At 39.3% G+C, this 14597-nt stretch overlaps 1 protein-coding gene across 3 annotated transcripts in view; it reads left to right on the top strand.

Moving 5' to 3' along the window:
* Positions 1–14597, top strand: part of ZBTB44 (zinc finger and BTB domain containing 44) — a 38848-nt gene that overhangs the window by 9468 nt on the left and 14783 nt on the right. For 2 of the 3 annotated variants that reach the window (XM_061592695.1, XM_061592696.1), the window contains exon 2: positions 4410–5474. The exons of the other annotated variant lie outside the window; for it this stretch is intronic. In XM_061592695.1, the coding sequence (XP_061448679.1) occupies positions 4457–5474 (1018 nt within the window). In that variant the 5' untranslated portion in view covers positions 4410–4456. The remainder of the gene's footprint in view (positions 1–4409; positions 5475–14597) is intronic. 3 annotated transcript variants of the gene reach the window in all.

The raw sequence follows: 14597 nt of genomic DNA, 5'->3' as shown, positions 1-14597 counted from the left end.
TAAACTCCCTATGTTACCAGGCCTATACTGGAAAAGAGGGAGGAGTCTTGACTGTTGATTCTTCTGATTCTCAGTAGCTTTTGATACCATCAGCCATAGTATCCTCCAAGACTGGCTATGCAATTTAGGATTTGGGGGCATAGTGATCTAGTGGTTCCAATCTTATCTGCATGGCCTGTGCCATGGGGGGGGGGGAGAAACTGTTTTGACCAATGGCACTTGTTATGGGATCTCACAGAATTCAGTTTGTCCCACATATTGTACAGCTTTTTGAAATCACTAAGAGGTATACACTAAGAATATAAATTCTAGAATTAGCAAAAAAAAAAGTATTTTATCTTGGTTTTACCTTGTACACCACTTTGATGGCTTAGGCTGTAAAGTGGTTTATGAATCTGTGAAATAAAAATAAAACATAGCCATTGTTGCGTTGCTGGTAGCCATTGATAGTCTTATTCTCCATGAATTGATCTAATCCCCTTTTAAAGCCATCCAAGTTGGTGCCCGTTACTGCTTCCTGTGGGAGCGAATTCTATAGTTTAACTGTGCGCTCTGTGAAGAAGTACCTTCCTTTCTATGTCCTGAAACTTTCAACATTCAGCTTCATTGGATGGCCCAAGATTCTAGCATTATATGAGAGGAAGAAAAACTTCCTATTCACTTTCTGTGCACCACACATAATTGTATACACTCTATGTGTCCCTACCACCAACTAGCCTTTTTTCTGATCTATAAATCTTCAGACAGAGTGAGTGTACCTCATAGGATAGTTGCTCATTTTGGTTTCCCTTCTCTGCACCTTTTCCAACTCTGCAGTATCTTTTTTGAAGTGTGGTGACCAAAACTCTACACAGTATTCCAAGTGTGGTTGTACCATACATTTGTATAATGGCATTTTTATTCCTTTCCTAATGATCACCTGTGTGTAATTCAAATTTGTCATAGCAGCATCCATAAGGCACCTAATAATTCAAAGGCACTGTGGGTGGGTCGTTCCCTTGTTTTGAAAAGGGGGGTTCAAGCTGTTTTGTATGAGATTGCAGCCCCTTTGAAGGTCAGGTTTACAGTGTAGCAGTACTTGATCAAACATTGTCATGTGAGGTGAAGGGTCCCTGGTTGGCACAGAGTACTTAGCAGCTTGTGTCAGCTGTCAGCTCTCCTGGACAGAGATGGTTAGGAAATGTAGATCCAAACCCTAGTGAAATCTCATTTAGACTACTATCCTGTGTTATACGGGGCTGCCCTTTAAGACTGTAAGAAAGATACAGTTAGTTCAAAATACAGGAGCAGAATTTAGCTAGATGGCCTACTAGGAACATATTACTAGTTCTGAGAAACCTATACCGCTTGTTTGTTTCCATGTTCAATTCAAGGGACTGGTTTTAACTTTATGACTAGGACCAGGTACCTTAAAGACCATTATTCAAAGGAAGTTGTACTTCACTGGAAATGAAGTTTTTCACTATATTGTTTTGTATGTGTTATTTGTTATATTATGTTATTTATATTATTGTTGTTGTTTAATTTGGATTGTAAACTGTTTTGTGCTAAGTATTTGAAGAGCAATATATAACCGCCTTAAATAAAGTAAATCCCCCTGACTTCAGTGGGAGGTAGACAATGTGCAGGGCTGCAGCCCATGTAAGTGATCAGGAGCCATTAAGGTTTATTTTGGATAGCACAGCATTGGAAAGTTCATACTTAAAAGTTATCTTTCAGATAAGATTAGACTGTCTTAAGAAGTTGACCTTAGATGCCCACTCCAGGATAAGAAGAAAGTTATGCTATATTTAGAAATCCATGAGTATTATTAAAAGCAGCAGCAGTATCAGATGGAGCAATAAAACTGTAACGACACTTGAAAAACTGTTGTTAACTCATATCTTGTGATTTCTTCACTCTGTCAAGAAATACTGATGGTATGGTAGCCATCTTGCCATGCTAGTTTCTGAAGAGCAGTTACTTTTCTATATTTTATTCAAGGTTGACATATTAGTCATTGCCCTTTGAAGTGATCATGATCATCATTCTACCAAGGCCCAGTGAGCAGGCAGGATGGATTATTTAATCTTTTATGCTATGTTTGAGTCTAAAAGCCATAGCTAATTAAGGAGCCAAGGCTATGAACTTCAGGTAAATTGAGCTTGCAAGTTTGTGATTTGGAGTTAGGGCAGAAAGTCAAAGACTGAATGTACATTACTTAATATTAAAGGTTCAGCTTGATAGGGGTCTCAAATACTGTGCACCCCAGCATTTAAAAATTAAAACTCATCCAGTCCCACAAAAGAGTACAGATGTCCCACAAAAGAGTACAGATGTCCCACAAAACCTCAGTTCTACAGTAGAGTTGGTTGCCTTAATCTTAAAATGATTTATTCAAACACAGTGTAAGAGATTATTGCAGAATAGTTGGGAAGTGAAGATATGATTACTATTTAGGCTAAGAATGTTAGGAAAACCATGGTGTTGGAAGAAAAAACAAGAGCTATTGGCCACATCCAGCCACTCAGTCTGATTCAATTGCTGTTAAGGCTTAAAGGCATATCCCATCAGCCCCGTTACTAAAGGTACAATCCAAATCCCCTTTGCAGCAGGCTAGGAGCAGTTGTATTGGGTGGACCTCCACCAGCTCTGCTAGTCTCTGTCTGCGGAGTGACACCAGGATCACTCTGCCAGCATGGAGCTCCCTGTTCCACACACCAAACGGGCAGGTGAACTGCTACCAGCAGGTTCCCAGCCAGCAGAACTCCACAAAACAGTTTGTTCAGGAGAGAGGATGAGCCAGCCTGGGATCCACTGGATCCCAATCCAGCACCAGGCCTGAAAATTGGAAGGAAAGGTTTTTTAAAAATTAATTTATAATCACTAATATTTTGGACTTAGTGAAGTAGATTTTATATTGGCTAGTAAGTGTTCTGAGCATTCATTTGCCTTCATAGTGCAAAAGAGCTTTCAGACAGTTTTTCATTCAAAAGGTGTGTTGTGCTTTATGCTTAATTCTTTCTAAATGATGCATGATTTCATTCTAAATCCATATAGCCAATCTAGTAGGACTCTGCCTTGTTAAGTTGCTAGTGTTTCCTTCATAATTTATAGCTATTAAAGTAGATGAGCCATGTGATCTCCATAATGCTAGTCAGTTGATTTTGTGCTCCAGAAGACAAATTATTTTCTCTTGAAGTAATTTGCAATATGATGAATGAGAAAGCAGGAACAAGACAGGAAAATGAGGTCAAAATTGGTTGTTTTTCAATAGAGTAATGAGTAATTTACCAGTACATCACTAAAATGATTTTTTAGTTCTTGGTCTTGCAAAATGCTTGATGGAGCCCAAGCTTCCTTTAACATTTTTAGGAATAGTATTTTATTTCCTCAGAAAATCTTGTAGTTTTAGCCAGATTAATGACTTGTGTTTAGATGCAAATTTTTCATTGACAGAGATATTATATATTTTTTTAAACAAACATACAGTACAAGCTAGATATTGCAATTCTGTGCATGTTTACTTAGAAGTAAGGCCCATTATGTTCATTTGGGTTTAGTCCCAGGAGTGTACTTTGGATTGCAATCAAGCAATCAGTCATCAAACAATCCCTCATCTGCCACACCTTTGGAAGCTGAGCTATCCTAGATGCTGATACCCTAAGCCCTCCTTTTCCTTGTCCAGCTCCACTTCCAACCCTAACCCAATTATCAGTCAATGACTAAAATGAAACTCCTCAGTTTTTAAGAACTTGCTGTTAAGAATAATCTCTACTCTTTACTGCCAGATTCAGCAGCCCAGTTTGTATCACTAAACCATAGTTTAGTGTTAAGAGAATAAAAGCTTAGTGTTGTGAGGATAAATCTGCTTGAATCTCAGGTGCAAATGTCCCCCCCCCCCAACTCCCCTAGCATGACTATGAGAAGAAGACTGAAATAATGTCTTAGTTTAAGACTGGGAACTGCAGTTAATTTAAAATATGGTTTATAAAATTGGGCAAAGATCAGAAACTATGGTTTGATCTTGGGTTATTTCTATAAGCTGAGTAACCTCAAGCTACGGATTCCAGTCTCTTGCTTGTGGCTGCACCCAAGAAGGGAGGAGGAAGCACTTGAATCTGAGGCTCAGACAGGCTTATTCCCATAACATATTAAACTGTGGTCAGTATCTTTCACAAAAAGCAAGAATGCAGAATTTCAGCCTCATACACTTGTCATTTGGGGTGGACAGCAAACCAGCAGAATAATTACTCCAAACTGGTAGCAGCATAGAAATGCTATTACTGACTGAGATGTTTCTATGGAGTTGAACTAATGGCAGGTTTTCTGATGAATTCCCAAGGATTGCATTTTTTTTATAGTAAATGTATGGTGGTATTAATTATTATGGAAATTCGCTTTGTCACCATGGACTTTTTTCTTTCTAGGCACATATTGATCTCTTGCATTGTGGATATTAGCAAAACCAGAAAAAATGGGTGTCAAAACATTTACCCACAATTCCCCTGCTCACAGCCAAGAGATGCTTGGAAAGCTTAATATGCTACGAAACGATGGGCATTTCTGTGACATCACCATTCGTGTCCAAGACAAAATCTTTAGAGCACACAAGGTTGTACTGGCAGCCTGCAGTGACTTCTTCCGTTCCAAGTTGGTTGGCCAAGCAGAAGATGACAGCAAAAGTGTACTTGACCTGCATCATGTGACAGTGACTGGGTTCATGCCTCTTCTGGAATATGCATACACAGCAACATTGTCTATTAACACAGAAAATATTATTGATGTCTTGGCTGCAGCCAGCTATATGCAAATGTTCAGTGTTGCTAGCACCTGTTCCGAGTTTATGAAGTCGAGCATTTTATGGAACACTCCCAGTAGCCAACAAGAAAAGGTGCTAGATACAGGACAGGAAAACAGTGCAAACTGCAATTTTACCTCTCGAGATGGTAGCCTTTCTCCAGTTTCCTCTGAATGCAGTGTGGTGGAAAGAACCATTCCGGTTTGCAGAGAGTCACGACGGAAGCGCAAAAGCTACATAGTTATGTCACCAGAAAGTCCGCTTAAATGTAGCACTCAGACAAACTCACCACAGGTTCTGAATCCTTCAGCTACCTATGCAGAGTCTAGAAGTCACCCTGTGGATTCTTCTTTAGCTTTTCCTTGGACTTTCCCTTTTGGAATTGACCGAAGACTTCAATCGGAGAAGGTGAAGCAAGCAGAGAATTCTCGGACTCTAGAAGTGCCTGGTCCATCTGAAGCATCTAGAAGAATTGCTGATTATGTGACTTGTGAGAGCACAAAGGCCAGTTCGCCTCTAGTAATTGAAGAAGATGTGCGTGTAAAAGTGGAAAGGTTAAGTGATGAGGAAGTCCATGAGGAAGTATCACAGCCTGTCAGTGCATCCCAAAGCTCTCTGAGTGATCAACAGACAGTTCCAGGAAGCGAACAAGTTCAGGAGGACCTTTTGATCAGCCCGCAGTCATCTTCTATAGGTAGAATCACATCTATGTGTGTTTCACTGTGGTTTTATTGAAGATTGTGTGCTAGGGCTTCATCTTGTTATGTAAATATTCCTAGTACCAGAGTGAAGCTTTTTTCAAACAACTCAAAAGGCTGTTATATAAATGCTATATAATGGTGTTGACTGTTTTTCAGCGTACTTCAACCCAGTGGTTATAATAGTATGAAGTCATTGATGGCCTTTGCAACTCTGTGTTGAATCTCTTCTCTTCTCTTGCAACAATTCATTCTTTTATAGTTCAATCCTGAGCACATTTACCCAGAAGTAAATGCTTGGTTTTGTGTTATTTTTAATGCTTATTTGTAAGTTGCTTAGGAGATCTCTTGTAGAAAAGCTGGATAAAAGTAATAAACCAGATTAAATTAAACTAGAAGCAAGTTCCGTTGAGTTCAATGGGCCTTACATCCTAGTAAGTGTGCTTACCATTACAACCTTGTGATTACAACCTTATAGCCATGAAGGGGAATGGTTGTCTGTTGTCTCTGCCTTGATCCTTTCAGGGAGGAAATGTCTGAGCCATGCAGTCATACTATTTCAGCTGCGTTGTTGCTTTAAGGAAGCAGGAACAGTGTTCCACTGGCACATGCCTCAACATATTTCTGTTGCTATTTTTGCATTGTGCTTTAAATAGCTCTTATGTTGACATTCTATATTGGTAGCATTTCTGCTGAAATTAAATGGCTTCACCGACTAGAGGTTTTGCAGATTTAATAATTGTGAATCTTCTTTGAATAGAAGTCATGTAAATGTAAATGTGTTTATTCATTATTAATTTGCCAGAAATGTGAGAATGTGGTTTATAAATTAATGGCGGAGACCATTCTTGTTTCTGGCAGCATTCCTTTAGCAAAAGCTGGTTCACTAGACTGATGTAATCTGACCCATTCCCTTAGACACATAGAAGTGGGAGTTCAGGGAAGAAGTTGCCAGTGACATGTGATCAGTTATGAAAAATCATTACATGAAAAGAGTAGAATATTGTTTTTTGCATCATTTAAAGAAAAACAGAAGCTTCAGCAAATAAGAAAAACCAGCTGAAAACAATGTCAAGGGGGAAAGGGCAACTTTAAGGTTTAAAAAGACTAATTATCCTGCCAGCCTAAAAGATCCAGGACCTGATCTAAAGCTCTGCAGGTGCTCTGAACAGGCACGCAAAGGCCCCAGCCGTCAAATGCTTTCCCCGGGCACTTCCCAGGTGTTGGGCAATTCTGTATGCCCTGTGGATATTTCACCCCCAGAGCTGTCTCCCACATTGAGGAAATCCTTATTTATGCAGGAGTTCCTTGGACACAGCAGGTTGCTGCTATATCAGACAGTCAAACTTTATTCAGTTCCTTTGAGAATTTGGAGACATAAAAATAATTTTAAAATCCCAGATATTTTGGTGTGAGGAGGCAATACTAGCCATGGTTACTTTGAAAATCAACGTTTATCTAACTTAAGCTATGGCATCATAGAGCATATTTGTTATGTTAGGAACTCCAATATATATGTAGTATCTTATCTGTTTCAGTGATGAGTTGTATGTCAGATGTGTACTTGGTTATTGATTTAGCTTTGGTTTGTTGTAGCTTATTCTTACATTGGTATTTTTTACTATTATTTCTGTTTTCTGTGGCTTCTCTTCCTTGATTCCTGCCTTTTTCTCATCCTCACCTAGTAAGAGTCCTGTAGGGTAGAATTTCAAGGAGAGGCCAGTGGGCTAGAGCACTAGGATTTTCTTCTGACGTTCTTCAGAGTAGGACTCTTGCTGGCAGTCTTAGTAACTACACAAGGCACTGGCCAATATAATGTTCTCTGTAGGTGTCTGTTTTTAGAGTCTTTGAAGATGATCGGCACAGTCCACCATAGGATGAGGAAGAAATTCATTTCAGTTCACATTTAAAGCCGAATCTATCACATTCACACATTCCGAAACAAAATGAGAACCGAAACACAGCCATCCTTCAAAATTTGCATTTATCCAAATTTTGTGATGCAGTTCTCCAACCAAGCATTGTTTACAAAAATATACATATTAGGGGAATGCGTGTATAAAAATGAATATATTAGTGAAAATAACATATAAAAATGCATTATATTAGCATAAATTGGTTGCAAAAATATTTACATTAGTCAAACCTTTATACAAAATGTCTTTATTAAGAGAAATTTGCACTAAAATGCTGAAGAAGTTTGATGATGGTTTTTTTTTAAAGGTAATTGATATAGATCTGAATTTCACATTGGAAAAATGAGAACTTGAGAGAACCTAAACTGACAGATCCTTCCATCCATATCTACACTATTGCCTATGAAAGACATACTGTATACGGATCTTGTATAACTGTTATTTACTTCAGTGGGTTCTTGCCCAACATGGAGATAGAACTTTGATGTTTCTTGCTTGATTGAGCTGCTTTCTGTTCCTTATTTTATCTTCCCCACTTCTAGAATAAAAATCCACCAGAGAGAGGCACGCAGCAGTCCCTAAGAGAGCACATTTCTCTTGTTAAGATACTTACTGATCCATGATCCACATCAGTTCTTTGTGGTTTACCAGGAGAGAAGAATTGCCCACAGTATACAGAAATTATATTTGCCAAATAGTTTGATATTTCAATGTTACCTTTTAAAAAAAACATTTTAAAGCTGCATTTCCACTAAACTAAAAGCATAAGCGTCTGACGCTTTCTCATTTTGCCTGTAATATTATTTACATTGTTGGCAGAAAATTGCCGTCTGGAGCAGCAGTGGAGGCATTGTTAACAGGTCTGGTTGTGTATCTATACACACCCACCCATGAATCCATATGTCACACATTTCTTCATGAAACTATTACTTTGGGGATCTTTCCTGGAGACTACTGCACACCACAGAGGTGTTTGCAATAAATACAATTGCCCTCTAAATACCAATTTCACCTTACTTATTTTAGGGAAATTAGTAGATACCAATAGATGACAATATTATCTTGCTTGCTTTGGTGAAATAGCAAGAATCACACCGTTTATTATGATTTGGAATATTTACATAAAATGTCTGACAGTGAGACTTCAAACACAATTATTGCAGTGTCATAGAATGGAAAACATGGTTGGTTCAATACAAAACACAGACCACCCCAACCCACTTTGCCTCGACCATAAGCTTATAAGCTTATTTACTAGTACAGAAATAATGGAGGAGCGCTAAAAGTGTAGAATTAACCTTTATATGGTGGCTTGAGGTAGACATTTAGAAAGCCAGCAGAGCTGCAAGGATACTGAAACAATCAGAAGAGGAAAAGTTTACATGCAAATGGCAGAATTAAAGATCTCACAATGGTTTTAGGTGAATGAGATCTGTGACTTAACAAGGTAGAAGGAAATGAGAGAGATAAGGTGCAATAGTTATGTGTCTCAAGGAATGAGAGAATTCCCAGAAGTTAAATTGGGTTTTCATAGTGATCTAAAAGTACATAGTCACGGATGGGTCCGGGGTGGTTAGTGAAGACTTGTTCTTTATTTGGGTGGTAATGGCATTCCCTAACAGTCAAGCAGAACTAGAGTAATGTAACTCTGCTTCCTGCAAGGGGAGCGTCTCTCTTTCATTGAGACACCCAGACTGTGAAGACTCAGCCTGTGATGAGCTGACTGATAGTAGGCAAGCTTTCATAGGGATCCCTTGAACCAAAGTGTGATTCCATCCTAAGAGTTGTGTCCAGCTAAGTCCTACCCAGAATAAACCCATTGAAATTAATGGACCTGATTTCGGGTTTATTTAGACAATTTATATATTACTGTAGTTGTCTCGTAAGTGGTGTGCAAGGAATACAGTACAATAGAATTCATTTATATGCCTGCTGGAAGAAAAAGGGCTTCAGTAGGTGCTGGAAGTTCAACAGGGAGGGGGCCTGTCTGACCTCAGCTGGAAGGAAGTTCCATAAAATTGGGCCTACAATACTGAATGCTCCAGGTGGATACAATCCATGCATCTGAGCCATAAGGGACTACTAACAGTGACTGCCCCAAATACCTCAGAGATCCAGCAGGGATCAGGCAGTCCTTGAGGTATCCTGGGCTCAAGTTGTTAAGGGCCTTATAAATTAATGCAAGAACCTTAAACTTGGCCCGATAGCATATGGCGGGCAGGCAGGGCAAGCTTTTGAACATGGGAGTTAGTGCTGTCAATAGTCTGCCCCATCAGCAGTCTAGCTGCAGCATTTTGCACCAGCTGGAGCCTCCAGACCAAGCCCAATAGTAGTCCCACATAGAGTGAATTATAATAAAAGAACTTAAGGTTACCAATACATGAATCACCATGGCCAAACTATCCCTGTTGAAGAACAGCTGTAGTTGGTGTACCAGCTGTAGCTGGTAAAAGGCATTTCTAGCCACTGAGGCTACCTGAGCCTCCAGCTACAAAGAAACCTGTTCTTTCAGAGGGAGTGCAACTGCATCTAAAACAGGCAGCTGGGCATCTCCTGGACATAGGAACCACCCAACCCCCAATGCCTCTGTCTTCCCAGAGTTCAAGTTCAATTTATTGCACCCAGACAACAGTCCTGATCATACACACCCTCTCATGACTCAGATGTTATGGAGATGTAGAGCTGTGTGTCACCAGCATACTAATGACATTTTGTCCCCAGACCCCAGATGTCTGCACCCAATGGCTTCATATAGATGTTAAACAGCAATGGGGATTGTACTATGCAGTGCACCATGGCGCAAGGACCATGGAGTCAAAATGCAGACTCCCAAAGCTGCTGTCTGGACAAAACCCTCTGTGCCCCCAATACCCTTCTCAAAGAGCTGATGCAGGAGGATACCACAGTCAATGGTATCAAAAGCTACCAAGAGATCAAGAAGCAGAAGTGGAGTCACACTCCCCCTGTCCACCTCTTCATACAGGTCATCAGGATGAAATATCAAAAGAAAGCTTTTTCTAACACTGGTTGTGCTTCCCACAAAGGTTCTGATTAGTCCAAGCAAGAAAGACTAATGAAAAGGGTTGCTTCTTAGGCGTTTTTTTACACTCCGGTGCTAAAAACATACAAAATACAGGTGTATCTGATAAATATGTCTCATAAGGAGGACAACTTAAAAGAAAGACTTTTCCCTTTTAAAAACATAAAGAGCCATGATGGATCAGGCCAAAGGTCCATCTAGTCCAGCATCCTGTTCCCACAGTGGCCCATCAGATGCCTATGGGAAGTTCACAAACAATGGGAAAGGTTTGGGACCCTGCTCACATATGTGTTAAAGGGGAAAGTGACGGGGGTTTTTTACACCACCTCTGAATACCTCTTACCATGAAAACCCTATGAATATATCCAAAAGATTCATAGGGTCGCCATAAGTCGTAATAGACTTGAAGCAGAGCTTGGAAGTAATTCATTACCCTTTTGAGGAACAAGTGGGTAATTCCTTTACATTTTGATTGTAATAGAACTAGGAGTAATTTTATTACTTTTGAGGAATAATTGTAATGTTTCTAGCATTACTTTGGGGCATTACTTGGGGGGGAACAGGGGAAGTCTTCTGCTCCTCTGATTTGCGGATGAAAATCATGTGCCTCAAACTGGGCTTCTGTGCAGTGTCGCGCTTCCCTCATGCTCTGTGGGTGGGTAGGAGGCGACGAAGGAGGAGGTGGAGAGTGAGATGGGGTGGAGTGGAGAAAGCAATTGTTTAAAAAAAGAATGGTGGTGGTGAAGAATGGAGTGCAGGGAGAAAGGAGCCGGAAGGGAAGAACATGGACAAAGGAGGAGAAGGAGGCAGCAGAATGGAGATAAAGAACTGTGAAGGTGAAAGATGGCGTTTGTGTGTGTGTGTGTGTGAGAGAGAGAGAATACTGTTTGCACTTGGCACACAAAGTGGCCACCACCACCCCCTCTGGCTACTGTGCTGCATTTGCAGTATTTTAACTTTTTTTGCATCTCAGAGGAAAATGTTTGCTTGGGTGAGTGTCCCTTAGCTAGTGGCAGGGCAGCATCTGGGAGGTGGTTAAGTGAGAGAGATTATGTTTCCTGGCTGAGGTTGCACTTGGTTTGACATGGAAAGATCTGAGTAGTGGCCTCTGCCTCCCTGACCAGCAGAGAGACCACCATTTCTATCCTATGGATAAAAAGAATTATTCTACCTCTGTTATGTGTGTGTTTATTTTTAATGTTGTTTTAGGCTACTTAGATGTGCAGCATCCAAGGCCAGCACCTTGTAGGCATTTTTTTTAAAAAGTAACTGAAATGTAATTGTAGTAATTACTTTTGAGAAAAAGTAACATCAGTTACTTTCAGAGCAATTGTAATTGCTAATTTTTTGGGCCATGTAATTGTAACTGTAATTTATTACTTTTTAAAAGTAATATTCCAAGCTCTGACTTGAAGGCATATAACAACAGCAAAAAACATGTGTGGACCTTTCATATCTGATGGAGTATGGATTCATAATGGTACCCAAGTACCAACTTGCATGTAACCGCCGTAAAGTGGATGTATGGCAAATGAAAACATGAGTAGGAAAGCAGGCAATATGAGGAAAGATTTTGCAGAGTTCAAAGAAAAGGAGAGAAAGATACTGAAACCTCTTTCTCTGATCCATTTAAGAAGATCTGGTTACATAATCAGACTTAATATTCACTGGACTGAGAACTGTAGACATTATTCAGATGGGTATCACAGAAGATACAGTCTTATCTGTACTATATTGTTTTGAATGGAATGCATATTCTGCTGTATATTTTAATCTTTATCCCCAGCCCCATTCTCACACAGTTTGCATATTGGCATCTTGTTTACTTATAATTAGCTGCATTGAGTCCATTTGTGACATCTGCCAACTGCAAATATAGTTGTGAAGGTGGCCACAGAGATAATCTGCCTGCCTAATGGTTTCAGTTTTGTTTAGACATATAAGTGTTTTTTTAAAAAATCAAGCAAATGTCTACATAATGCCGATGTTAATTCTTTGCATAAAGTGCACATAACTAATACTTCTGTTATGTCCTCAACGCTGTTTATGTCCACAACAGTGAGTTTAATATATGAACTGAACTACGAATGTATAAAGTCATTGTTTTGATTTTCATAACAAGTTACAGTTAAATAAATGATCTTCCCTTAGGGATATGTACCATTTAAATGGCTTAATAGACAACTGCTGGCTCAGAAATCAGGGCTGCTGAGTTCAGTGTTTTATGTATATTTAAGATTGTAGCCTCAGATTAATAATGAGCCAACCATGACCTGACACTTTAAGAAAGGTGGACAAGGTCTAACCAAGAAGAGTAGATATACGAAATTTAAGATCCCCAATAATCAGAGCCAAACATAGTCTGTCCATAACAGTACTTGATGTCAACAGTGACCTGCTCCACGATGTGCTTTCCATAAAAGAACATGTAGTCCCACTAGCACCATATGTTCAAGAATATTTTGAGTTAGTCTCCGTCTTCACATTGCAAGTGTGGCCTATCTAATGAGATTTAATAAAATCTTTGCTTTTTCTGTTTTGAATATTTATGATACACTCGAATTATGACATATATAAATATATATATTATATATCTTTATTGTTACGGTCGGTGACCAGCATAATCTAATTATGATGTGTTGGTTTCTATGGATCTTATTTCCAAGTCATTGTATTTAGACCATTGGGGAGTGTAATCCATATGCAACAAAGCACTTTTGGGTGGCCAAAGTCAGGAGAGGGAGTTTATAAGAAATGCATGTGGACTTCAAAGACTACTGTTTGATTGGCTTCTTACTCTTTGCTTCTGCCTATGTGTATTGTACGTTTTAACAAGTCAATTTAATATCCCTCCCTAGGCATGATTAAATAATAAATTTGGCTTTGTCATTGCAGTCTTGCTGTGCCGAATGATTTAAATCAAGTTTTCCATTGATACTGTTTGATATATTCCCTAAATAAATCTGACATACTGCATTACAACTAAATAAAAATTATTTATTTCCTTCCTTTTTAAAGGATATTTTTAACCTGCCCTTCCTCAAAGGGCATGATAAAAACAAGATAAAAAGCATAATACAATTCCAACAATATCAGTACCAAGGCAGATAAAAATATCAACCAGAACAACAACAATTCAACAGCAAAACTATCAAACAAATAGATAGAATCTACCTAGAAAATGGTAGGTGAGTTTTCAGTTGGTGATGAAAACTCAACAGAGTTGGTGCCAACTGCATCTCAGAGGGAGAGTGTACAAGGAATGGGGTGCCACTGCACAAAAGGGCCTTTCATGAGTTACCACAAAATAGATCTCAGCCAAAAGGCCTCCCCCAAAGATCTTAACTCTTGGGCAAGTACTCCTTACTATATTTAGGTCCCAAGTTGGCTGTGGTTTTATACGCTATCTCAACTGCCTTTAATTAGACCCAGTAACATACTGGCAGCCATTTCAACTCCTTTAGGACCAATGATTGTACAGCCACTATAGCCAGCATGGATTTTTCACATTCCGCGATGTTAAATTGAAAATACCCCCCATGCCATGCTGCTGCTTTCCATAAGCTCAAATCAAAACAAAATCTTACAAAACTTACTGTGCTGAACTCAGAAATGCTTGCTTAACAACCCTGCATGTTTTCATGGCGATACACAAAACCCTCAGAGAGAATCAAGTTCAAAGTGTAAAACGGGGGGGGGATCCATAATAATAATAATAATAAAATTTTATTTCTAGGTCGCCTATCTGGCCGGGTCAGCGGCCACTCTAGGCGATGTACAATTAGAATTAAATACAATTAATACATCATATAAAATACACATACAACCCAACAACTCCAATCTAAAATTAATCTAAAACCACCCACAACTGCAGCAAGAAAAGATTAATCTACCTCCGGGATTTTGTAGGCCTGCCTGAATAGCCAGGTTTTCAAGGCTCGACGGAAACTTTGCAGACCCCTGTTGCCCTTCTTTCTGTCAGTGGTGTCATAATTTGTTGAAATCATCAGCCATGTTCACAGAGGACCTGTAATCCTATTACTGACCTTGCCCCATACTCTGACCTTCATCTTCTGCAGTTTAAAAGTTTACAAAATGCTTGGCTGATTTTAAATTAATTTAAGCAATTTAACATGGGAGTCTATGATGCTCAGTAAGAGCCA

The sequence above is a fragment of the Rhineura floridana genome, chromosome 12, assembly GCF_030035675.1.
Source record: "Rhineura floridana isolate rRhiFlo1 chromosome 12, rRhiFlo1.hap2, whole genome shotgun sequence".
Taxonomy (NCBI): Eukaryota; Metazoa; Chordata; class Lepidosauria; order Squamata; family Rhineuridae; genus Rhineura; species Rhineura floridana.
Note: the sequence above shows the minus strand (reverse complement) of the source record. Positions and strands in the feature narration are given on the sequence as shown.